The following is an 11,992-nucleotide window of genomic DNA, read 5'->3' on the forward strand; positions in this document are numbered from 1 at the left end:
TGAAGACGGCCTTACTGTTGAGGTCGAAATACGTATCTGTCAAGATACAATTAAGTGGTGGAATTTCAATGGGATTGTAGAAATTCTTAATTCTTCATGGAAATTTTGCATTATTTGTAGAAAATTTAATATTTTTTATTGCTCATACCATAATTTCCTTATTGGAAATTTCCTAATTGTTATGGAAATTTTTTTTAAATTTTTTTGGCTGAGTTTTTATTTCAGTCGATATCGTATCTTAGAACATCGACTCATGGAAGGTCTATTGTATCTTGTGAAAGTTATGGGACCTGGATGCCTGGATGTTTAGCGATACACGGATACATCGTTCAGGACTTGGTTGATCGGGTCGTTCCAAAGCTCCGTAATATCATGTCTTATGATTACATAGATATTTGTAGATATTCTCAGCTTAGGACATTTTGTTTCTTTACATAATTTTCGATACCTTCGAGGATATGTACTCTGAAGAGTTTGGCCTATGACACACGACTTTTCAGTTCTTTCTATACTAGTTTTGGCAAGATCGAGTGGAAAACCCTAAATATGTACGTTAAATCCTTTTTACATCGTCCTGAAAGGGTTAAATGCCAAAATACAACAATAAATTCTAGAATACCAAAAGGAACCCAAAGATATTAAAGACTGTAGATTTAAAATGAAAACTTGCATTTTAAGCCAAAACTGTATAATTTAGCAAAGGAAAATAAAGGATATTGTGTTGCGGTTCTGATTAGAATTATAGAATTCTGGCATAATGAAGAGAGTTTTGAGATTCTGAATAAAACTTGTATGCCCTGAGAAAAACCTTTTAATATTGGAAGGAAAAACTAATTTAATGATTCTGAAAACAATACTGGAATTTCTACAGGAATGCTACTCAACAGTAGGAAGAAACAATAGTAGGAGGTTTTATTTGCATCTCTAAGATTATATATTAATGCTGTCCAATGAGCAGCTCGAAGTAGCTCGAAGTTGTTCCCATCCCTCTCACGCCCATTTGTTGACAAAAAATGAACGAGCAGGACGGGAACAACTTCGAGCTACTCATTGAACAGCACTATTAACTTTGTGATTCTCTGATAAACTTTTTGTTGTATTAAGAGTTCAGTTCAGATGCTTCGCTGAGGTTAATATCTAAAAAATTTCCAGTACCTCCAATGCTACGGAAGGTCCCAAATGCTCTTAGGAATCTACAGCAATATCCAGTGATGAACTTTATAATTATTTAAAAAAAATCACTAATAAAGAAATTTTTAAAAAATTGAAAAATTTAGGGATATTTTGGAAATTTCTAAACCAAATTTTTCTCGAAATTTTTATAACATATTCGCGAGTCCACATTTTTTTGTATCCTCCTGATGCATCGAAGGTGTGCGAGTTCTAGATATCCTAATACCCGATACACAACAACATACAACATGGTAACATCATAAAAACTTTCGAATTCATGAAAATTTATAATTTTTATGCTGGGTTTAGTTTGATTTTGAATTAGTTGAAATTGTCCATCTTCAAAATTGATCGGATTAACCATATGTTTTAGTTACATAAGTCTTTTTTTTATTTTTCTACTTGAAAAAAACCACGTGGTCATAGAGGGGGGGAGGGAGGTCTGCCAAATGACCACGATAAGCCACATGGGGGGAGGGGGGGAGTTGAAAATCTTCAAAAATATGACCACGTGGTTTCTGGATGGCCCCTAGGAGGGCTTCTAGAAGGATTTCTTGAGCCCGAAATGTTTCGAGTTGTTTTGAACTTTCATATATTATGGATCCTGGATAGCCTAATAAGTTTTGGGAATCTTTTTACTTTCAACCACCTATTTCTGAATATGATTGGATTGTAATGCGCACATGTTTAAGGGAATTCATTTCAGTACCCGTTCAATCTTTCCACCATTTAGAGAGGGCGACGAGACCCCCTCCCCCTCCCTGCCACCGTCTGATCTGATAAAGTGACGTACGGACCAAATTACAACATGCATGCTTTTAATTTTTTTGTTAAAGAGCTTGATGAAATTGAGGATTGATTGATTGTAGATAGGAAATTGATATTTAGTTGATCAAGTATGAAGTACTACGACTATTCAACTACACACTACCTGGATTTTGCCTCACCCAGATGTTTGTTTGCTTACATCGACTACCAGAGCTGAAAAGAAGTTGCCGCACCATCTGTGATGAGCTATGACAAGTTCCGCGTACTTGTGGCTCACGCTAATTGAATTGTAAATAACTGATCGATTCAATGGACAACTAGGCATGATTCAAATTTCAGTGGTTATAAATATTTTCCTAACTGCGTTTTACTGAGCATTCTTCCATTTACAAATGATTTACAACATTTGACTTCTAGCCGCTACGGTTGTTAATCGAATCCATAAATTAATGTTCAGTATTGATGGTATTATCAGTTTTTTGGCTTTCTCGTAGGGTTAATGATGTATTTTGGACATCTGAATATATTTTGGACTTTTGGTTATATTTTGCGTGTTTTTCGACTTAGCTGTCTTCAAATAAATAGGAATCATGCGTCTCTTTGGCCTCTTTCATAACCACATTTCTAACCACATTTATGTAACAAAATAAACAAAATATAGACAAAAGTCCAAAATATATTCAGATGTCCAAAATACCATCGTTACCCTATACTAAGTATACGTAAAGGCTATATTAGCACTCCAAAACCAAACTTTCATAGAAGGCTTGGAGACTCATAGAGTTATATATCAATCGACTCAGCTCGACGAATTGTGGTAATGTCTGTTATGTGTGTATGTATGTATGTATGTATGTATGTATGTGTGTGTGTAGGTGTATAAAATTTTGTAGTAACACTTTTTGGAACATAGCATTGTCTGAAGTCCCATTCATGGGAATCCTGTCCCATCATTTGCTAAATCTAAATCTAAACGGTAAAACCTTTTTAGCACAATCAGTCGAGCACGTGTACTGCTATATTTTTACAATTCTAACGGAAACACATAAACTACGGTACATGGCCCGACGAACATGCATGAGCATTCCCTGGTCACGTGCGTTTTGAAAGTCATTACAAATCAATATCAGATCAATAAATCAACCAACCAGAATTGACGTTTTCCTAAATTTTCTCCTTTAAATTAAAGGTGAGCAGTGTCGCTTTGGTCGCGACGATGGAGTCTGCGTTGCTTACAGCACATGTCGTCCAGTGCTGGAAGCCCTCGGCACCCGGTTCAACATTTGCAGCTTCAGTCCTCGTGAAGCCATTGTATGCTGCCCACTCGACTATCGCGCCCAGCTACAACGAATTCAGCAACAGGACGCTGCCCAGAGCGTCAGCTCCAAAAGTGAGCCGGTAATCGATGCTTGCAAATTAATGTTATCCAACTACTTGTTATCTCTTTTCAACAGAATGCAAGGAGTACGTTCGACAGTCCACACCGATCGTATTTCTTAGTTCGCTTAAACCCAATGCCGAGGTGGTCCAGAAACGGGGCAAACAATGTTCCAACGACAACAAGCTGATCATCGGCGGAGAAGCGGCCAAGCTGGGTGAGTTTCCGCACATGGCCGCCCTCGGCTATCGGGACTTTCCGGATGATCCTATCGAGTACAAATGCGGCGGTACGTTGATTAGCGATCGGTTCGTTCTGACGGCCGCTCACTGCATTGCTCCGGGGCTGGAGACGGTGCGCTTGGGAGACTTGAATCTGGTGTCGGATACGGATGGGGCCACGCCGCAGGAGTTTTCCGTTCAGGATACCTTCGGTCATCCGCAGTATTCGGGCAAATCGAAGCAAAACGATATCGCGCTGGTCCAGTTGAGCGGGAAGGTGGGCTTCAGTCAAAGAATTCGACCAGCGTGTTTGTACCAATCGGTGAATGTGGAAGAACAGAAGCTGATCGCATCGGGATATGGCGCTGAGGAGAATTGTGAGTATTAATAAGATCGTATAAGCGTCGTACAGTGAACGACAATTTTACTGGGGTCACATTACATTCACTTCGGATTTCCATTGGTCAAATTCAAACCCAGCATAATTGCAGAAACAAAATTTGCAACGCTGAGCACTTTAAGAATGGATAACATTTAAAAAAACAAATCCAAATCTCGGAATCTTAGAGGGTTAGAATGACAGCTTAGTACCACAGAAATACTGCTGTTTATTTTTTTCTGGGTGAAATTACGAGATTAATCCTTCCGTTACCAACCTCCCCCTTTTGAAACCGAAAATAAAAATCTTTTTTGCTGTAACTTTTTTGTCTTCCAACATTAATTTCCGCAACTCTCACAAAATGAAGCGGAGTTTATTAAAATTTTTGAAGTTTTATTTGTAGGATTGGCCACTTGGTCCCGGAGTTATTCGGTAGTTTTATACTTACTGGGCTATATTTGAACCGATTGGAACCGGTAAACAGATTTACTGAGCACCGACTTAAAGGTCAATTTTGAGAAATAAGTATAACCCATCATGCGGTACATTAAACTTAATGATTTCAAAAGTTACGGCATTCTATGGTATTTTTGTGCTTCATGGACCTTATTTGAACCGATTAGAAGCGATAGTCGTGTTAGTCGGGTTATGGTTCAAAGGCCAATTTTGGAAAATACTCTAATACCATCATGAGGTATATCAAACTTCATGGTTTCAATAGTTTCATCTTTATGATAGTTTTTTGCTTCTTTAACCATATTTGAACCGATTGGAATTGGTGAACCTGGGTACTTGTTCAAGGGTCAATTTTTTTAAAAAGAGGCAAACACCGTATCCAATTAGGCTTGTGAGCAATACCTCCGCACTGCCAATTCGGAGATGGCGAGTTTGCTTCTCGGTTCAATCAGGATGTTTTCGGATGAAAAATAATCTCGGGCATAGTGAATGTAGTATAATTATTTAGTTCAGTAATAGCTCTAGCTGTCAGAGACGAAGTAAGATCCAGAAATCACTTGTTAAGAGTAGAGGTGTGCGTCGGTTCACAAATCGTCGGCGACGGCGTTTTCGGCGTCACGCCGAAAGCCATTTTAGCCGGCGGCGGGAGCGGCGTGGATCGGCGTGGCAATTTTTTTTTATACATTTATTTTTTAAAAGTTTTTTTTTGTATATTTTTAAGACATTAACCGGAAAAGTCTGAAGAACTTCCCTACAAAATTCTCAGTTTTTCCAAAATATTCATTCGGAAATTATTTCCCAATTATTCACGGGAACTACTTTGAAATTTCGAGAATTCTTTGGAATCTCTTAGGAAATCGCTAGGAACATTATTCGCGAGAAATTCTTCAGAATTTCTGCAAGAAATGGATCCAAATTTCTTCAGCCCTTTCGGTCAAATGACCTTTTCGGCCAAAAGACTATTTCAGAGTACGATATTTTCGGTCAAATAATTTGGCCAAACGAGAGTGCCTGTTTTGTCGGGTTTCTGCTTAGTAAGCAGATAGCTTCCGCGGTCCGATTTTGTTGTTTGAAATTCAGTTAGTGCCTGTTTTGTCGTGTTTCTGCTTAGTATTATCTGATTTTCTCAAAATTGCACGCGGCGTACCATTCAGGAAAGGTACGGCCGCGCTTTCTGCATCCCATCCCGGGCAGAAACCATGAACAGCATAACAAAACATGATATGGACTTGATTGATATAAGAGATAAAAGAACTTACTTTACTTATTTATGGATCCTGTACACCTCTGGTGTTGCAAAGGGCCAACTTGAAAGATCTCCATCCTTAGCGTTGCCCGGATATCGCTTTAACCTGTTGCCAGGTTAGATTTCGGTCGACTTCTTTTATTTCTTTGTTGAGTATTCGCCGCCATGAGCCTCTGGGTCTGCCTCTGCTGCGATGTCCCGCTGGGTTCCAGTCTAATGCTTGTTTACAGATTTCGTTTCCGCCCCTACGTAGAGTGTGGCCGACCCAGCCCCACTTCCGATCCCGATTTTCTGTTGCTATCGGCCTCTGGTGACAACGACGATGGAGCTCGTTGTTTGAGATCCAGTTGTGAGGCCACCAGGCCCGAATTATATACCGCAGGCATCCGTTAATGAACACCTGCAGCCGTTGAGTGTTCTCCACTGATACACACCATGTTTCGCTAGCGTATAACAGCACAGATTTCACGTTAGAGTTGAAAATTCGTATTTTGGTGCGTTCACTTATCTGCCTGTTTTTCCAGATATTTCTTAAACTCGCAATAGCAGCCCTTGCTTTCTTGATCCGTGCGCCTATGTCGATCTTGGTACCGCCGTCTGACGCCATTTGGCTACCAAGATATTGGAAGCTTTCAACATTCTCCACTGGTTGCCCGGCTACTGTGAAACTGGAAGGGGTCACCGTGTTTACATCCAACGATTTGGTTTTGTTGACGTTGATGACTAAACCTGCCGAAGAGGAGCGCTCGGCAAGGTCGTTGAGCTTACTCTGCATATCAGAGCGCCGTTGCGCGAGGAGTGCAACGTCATCAGCCAATTCGAAGTCGTTTAGGTGCTCCACAATGGGGAAATTCGATTTCAAAGGTGGAAAAAATTGATAACTTTCTTCACGAACAACTTATAGAAGAGATCAAAAGCTTATTCGAAAGAGAATTTTGCAAAGAATTCAGTCAGTGCTGTTTCATGGACGTGGAACGCTTTTGTATGTAGTTATTGAGCTCGTTTTGCCCTAATGCCCCATATATCGCGAGTTTCCAAACTATTTGTCATTTTATCTTTAAGACATTGTTCAAAAATTGTGTTTATTTCTTCACTGTTGGTCCACAAAAGGGAATTAAATATATTTTGTTGGTAAAAGTTGGAAATTTAAGGGATTTTGGGGTCAAATAAGCATCAAAGTGCATTTTATATGCAATTTTAATGTATTCTGTAAAAATAGTAATATTTACAGATTAGTGTTGCTATTATTGTCTCAAAGTGTTGAACAGATGTTGACAAATGTTTGCCGAACAAAAATCAATGAAATAAATCGTTTCACAAACGTTTTATTTGGTTTTTTATTGAGTAAAAAACGATTTTTAAAAACTTTTGAGTAGCACCGATGCCAAACATTTCCAAACCATGCCCGATAGCACAACTAGACAAGAATAGTCATATGTTATGAGTCTTGATGTGATCATAGATAGGAGGTGATGGGAGATACTCTTTTTTCTTACCTTTTTGCCCAAATTCCCCTATGAAATAATATAGCTCAATGATTCTGAGCAAGAAAATGATGTAATAATGTTAATTTAATTGATATTTTCCAATGATATAATGAAAATAACAAATAATCATATAATTCATCAAAAATATTGAATTATAGGGGATTTAGGGGTCATACAGCTCATTTAATGTAACTTTTTATTCAAAATAGGATAACTTCTTTCACGAGCGACTCACAGATAAGGTTAAGGGCTTATTCGAAAGCAAATTTTCCAAGAAATTCAGTGAGTGATGTTTTATAGACATGAGACACTTGTGTATGTAGTTATTGAGCTGGTTTTGCCCCAATGTCCCATACATCAAATTTTTTCATGTTTTGGTACTTTTATCTTTTAAAAATTACACTGAAATTCTGTTTTTCTTTTCATTGTAGATCCATACATATCACTATACATATTTTGTTGGAAAAAGTTGGAAATTTAAGGGATTTTGGGGTCAAATAATCATCAAACTGCATCTATGTGAATTTTTCATGTACTCTGTAAATAATAATAATAATAACCAAGAAATCATTTGCACTATATTACGTCGAATGATCATTTAGGGTTAATATACGGTGATTTAAAAACTTGTAAACATTGATGTAGCTCTACATATGGTCAATTTTGGCGAAATCTACAGCCTATTGATTATTCAGATATTTATAGATAATAGTTGATATTATTGTCATAATTTTTTCAACAGAAATTGATCCCATTAAAAAAACAAATATCTATACATTACATTAAAAATTGATTTTTAAGGCATTTTGGGACAAATAAGTGAAAAAAATCATTAATTATGTATTTAAAAAAATGGTTCTGAGCCCTGAACCCTTGGATTTTTTTTCAATGCAATTGTTATTTTTATAGTATCATTGACAAATTATAATTGAATCAATGTTACTCCATCATTTCTTAACCCAGAATCATTGAGCTACATTATTTCATAAGGGAAATTTGGGTAAAACGTCATGAGAAAAGAATATTTCCTATTTATTCCTATCTATTATCACATCGACTAATATATTTACTCTTATCTAGTTGTGCAAACGGGTATGGTATGGGAATGATTGTCATCGGCACTTTTCAGAAGCATTTAAAAACTCGGGTTTTACCCAATAAATCACAAAACAAAACATTTGCGAAATGATTTACTTCATTAGTAATTGTTTTGCAAACATTCAAACATCAATGTCTGTAGAACATTTTGGGAGAATAATAATATTTTCATTAATTTTTACAGAATGCATGAAAAATTCACATAAAGTGCAATTTAATACTTATTTGACCCCAAAATCCCTTAAATTTCCAACTTTTACCAACAAAGCATGTATAATGCTTTTCTATGAATCTATAATGAAGAGGAGAACTTATCTTTAGTACAATACTTGGAAGATAAAAGCACGAAAAATAATAAACTGTGATGCATGGGACATTGGGGCAAAACCAGCTCAATAACTACATACAGAAGTGTCTCATGTCTATAAAACATCACTTACTGAATTTCTTGGAAAATTTGCTTTTGAATAAGCCCTTAACCTTATCTGTGAGTCGCTCGTGAAAGAAGTTATCCTATTTTGAATAAAAAGTTACATTAAATGAGCTGTATGACCCCTAAATCCCCTATAATTCAATATTTTGATGAATTATATGATTATTTGTTATTTTCATTATATCATTGGAAAATATCAATTAAATTAACATTATTACATCATTTTCTTGCTCAGAATCATTGAGCTATATTATTTCATAGGGAATTTGGGCAAAAAAGGTAAAAAAAAGAGTATCTCCCATCACCTCCTATCTATGATCACATCAAGACTCATAACATTTGACTATTCTTGTCTAGTTGTGCTATCGGGTATGGTTTGGAAATGTTTGGCATCGGTGCTATTCAAAAGTTTTTAAAAATCGTTTTTTACTCAATAAATAACCAAATAAAACATTTGTGAAACGATTTATTTCATTGATTTTTGTTCGGCAAACATTTGTCAACATCTGTTCAACACTTGGAGACAATAATAGCAACACTAATCTGTAAATATTACTATTTTTTACAGAATACATTAAAATTGCATATAAAATGCACTTTGATGCTTATTTGACCCCAAAATCCCTTAAATTTCCAACTTTTACCAACAAAATATATTTAATTCCCTTTTGTGGACCCACAGTGAAGAGATAAACACAATTTTTGAACAATGTCTTAAAGATAAAATGACAAATAGTTTGGAAACTCGCGATATATGGGGCATTAGGGCAAAACGAGCTCAATAACTACATACAGAAGCGTTCCACGTCCATGAAACAGCACTGACGGAATTCTTTGCAAAATTCCCTTTCGAATAAGCTCTTGATCTCTTCTGTAAGTTGTTCGTGAAGAAAGTTATCAATTTTTCCACCTTTGAAATCGGATTTCCCCATTGTGTGCTCCATGGTTATAGGCTGCCATAACAGCCCGCGGTTTGGTTCACGGTTACTGAGGAACAGAACTTTGCCTCACGCGAGCTACGACCCGGATAGGGTCGGACAGGACCCCATTGTGCAGCACTCTACACGAAAAGGCCTCGTACTGTGCTTTGATGAGGCCGATGATTTTCTCAGGAACCCCCTTGCGTCTCAGGGCGCCCCACATATTCTCGTGATTGAGACGGTCGAAAGCTTTTTAGTAGTCAATGAATACCAAGTAAAGGGACTCTTGGAACTCGTTGACCTGCTCCAGAATTATGCAGAGCGTGACAATATGGTCCACACAGGATCTTCCGGCACGGAATCCAGCTTGCTTCCGCCGGAGAGTCGCATCGATCTTCTCCTGAATCCGGGCTAGGATAATTTTGCACAGAACTTTGAGAACGGTACACAGCAACATAATGCCTCGCCAGTTATCGCATACAGTCAGGTCACCCTTTTTGGGCACCTTCACTAAGATACCTTGCATCCAGTCGACCGGGAAAGTTGCGGTGTCCCAGATATTACGAAATAAACGATGCAGTAGTTGAGCGGATGATATGGGGTCAGCTTTGAGCATCTCGGCTGATATGCGGTCGACCCCTGGGGCTTTATTTGATTTCATGCTTTGGATGGCTGTTGTAATCTCTAGCAGTGATGGAGCTTCGGTATTGACGCGTGTTATACGTCGGATCCTAGGCAGATCATGCCGAGGTGGTGATGGCCTGGTTGGCACTTGAAAAAGTTGTTCGAAGTGCTCAAACCAGCGTTTCAGCTGGTCAGTTGGGTCGGTCAATAACTGATCATTCGCGTCTTTCACAGGCATCGTTGCATTCATCTTCGCCCCGCTTAAGCGTCGTGAGATATCGTAGAGGAGGCGAATGTCCCCGGTTGCAGCGGCTCTCTCTCCTTCGTCGGCCAGAGAGTCTGCCCACGCTCGCTTGTCCCGTCGACATGAGCGTTTTACTTCCTTCTCAAGAGCCGCGTATCGTTGACGGGCTAAGACTTTGGCTCCTCTGGTTTTCGATCGCTCTATCGCAGCTTTGGCTTCTCTTCGCTCCTCTATCTTCCTCCAGGTCTCATCGGTGATCCATTGTTTTCTCTGGGTGCGTAGTTTGCCCAGATTGTTCTCGCTGGTGGCGATGAAGGCATTCTTGATGGCGGTCCATTGGTCTTCCACGCTGCCACCTTCCGGAATATCTGCAGCACGCGTCTCCAGTTCTTCAACGAAGGATCGTTTCACCGTGGCATCTTCCAGTCGGCGTGTGTTGAATCGTCGTCCAACTCTTTCCTCCTGCCGACGAATCCGCGCAATGCGCAGGCGTATTTCGCCGATGAGGAGGTGATGATCAGATGCGATATCGGCACTACGTTTATTCCGTACATCAAGAAGGCTCCGTTTCCATTTTCGGCTGATGCAGATGTGGTCGATTTGATTTTCTGTAAAGCCGTCACGGGAGACCCACGTGACCTTGTGAACCGGTCGATGAGGGAAGAGCGATCCCCCTATCACATGTCATTATTACCACAAAATTCTGCGAACAGCTCTCCGTTTTTGCTCATTTCTCCGAGACCATGGCGTCCCATAATGCGCTCATGGTTCGAGTTGTCGGATCCGATCTTCGCATTGAAGTCGCCCAAACAGATCTTGATATCACCCTTCGGAATTCTATCTACGATAGCATTGAGTTGACTGTAGAAGTTCTCTTTGTCTTGCAGATCGGCAGCATCGGTTGGCGCATAACATTGGATTATAGTAAGGTTTCGGAAGCGCAGAGTGTGCCTGAGCGCTTAGTAGGAAGCCAACTCCGCGATGCCGGGGAGCGTGTTCACCTCGTAAACCAGAGTATAGCAGAACTTGTCCCGACGGCGTTCTGTGTTCTCCAAAGTTTGGCCAACGGACTTCACTCAGTCCCAGGATCTCAAGCTTCATGCGGCGTGCCTCATTGGCAAGTTGTGCCAATTTACCCTGCTGGGCTAGGGTTAAAACGTTCCATGTTCCTATTCGTGTCCGTTGTTTCGCGCTAAGAGTCGTCGCCGTAAAATCAGTCCGTATTCTTTCATTATCGGATTCTCGAACAAATTGATGTTTCGGGAACAGTAGGTTGTTGGCCCAAGGTTCCCTATCCACCGGGATAGGGCTGCCATCTTAGGTATAGCTTCCGGGAATAGCATTTCATACTCAGCCGCTGGATGCCAGAACAGACGCTGTTGGAGCCGCACCTCCTTGGTGAACAGACGCTCGATCAGTCGGGTCAAATTTGTTTAAAGTCCCACCCAACACCAAGACTAGGCTAGTGCGCTTTGAGCGACACACGGTCGCTTTGATAGGGCCTGCTTGGGGACACATGCAGCTTTTTATAGAAGTTCAACAGAGCCCACTGTCGAACCCCACCG

General features: G+C 39.7%; 1 protein-coding gene across 3 annotated transcripts in view; it reads left to right on the top strand.

Moving 5' to 3' along the window:
- LOC134219981 (serine protease snake-like) overlaps nucleotides 1-11,992 on the top strand; it is a 36,214-nt gene that overhangs the window by 10,240 nt on the left and 13,982 nt on the right. For 2 of the 3 annotated variants that reach the window (XM_062698905.1, XM_062698911.1), the window contains exons 3-4: nucleotides 3,131-3,331; nucleotides 3,396-3,917. In XM_062698905.1, the coding sequence (XP_062554889.1) occupies nucleotides 3,131-3,331; nucleotides 3,396-3,917 (723 nt within the window). The remainder of the gene's footprint in view (nucleotides 1-3,130; nucleotides 3,332-3,395; nucleotides 3,918-11,992) is intronic. The other variant, XM_062698918.1, reaches the window with a different exon arrangement.

The sequence above is a fragment of the Armigeres subalbatus genome, chromosome 1, assembly GCF_024139115.2.
Source record: "Armigeres subalbatus isolate Guangzhou_Male chromosome 1, GZ_Asu_2, whole genome shotgun sequence".
In the NCBI taxonomy this organism is placed as follows: Eukaryota; Metazoa; Arthropoda; class Insecta; order Diptera; family Culicidae; genus Armigeres; species Armigeres subalbatus.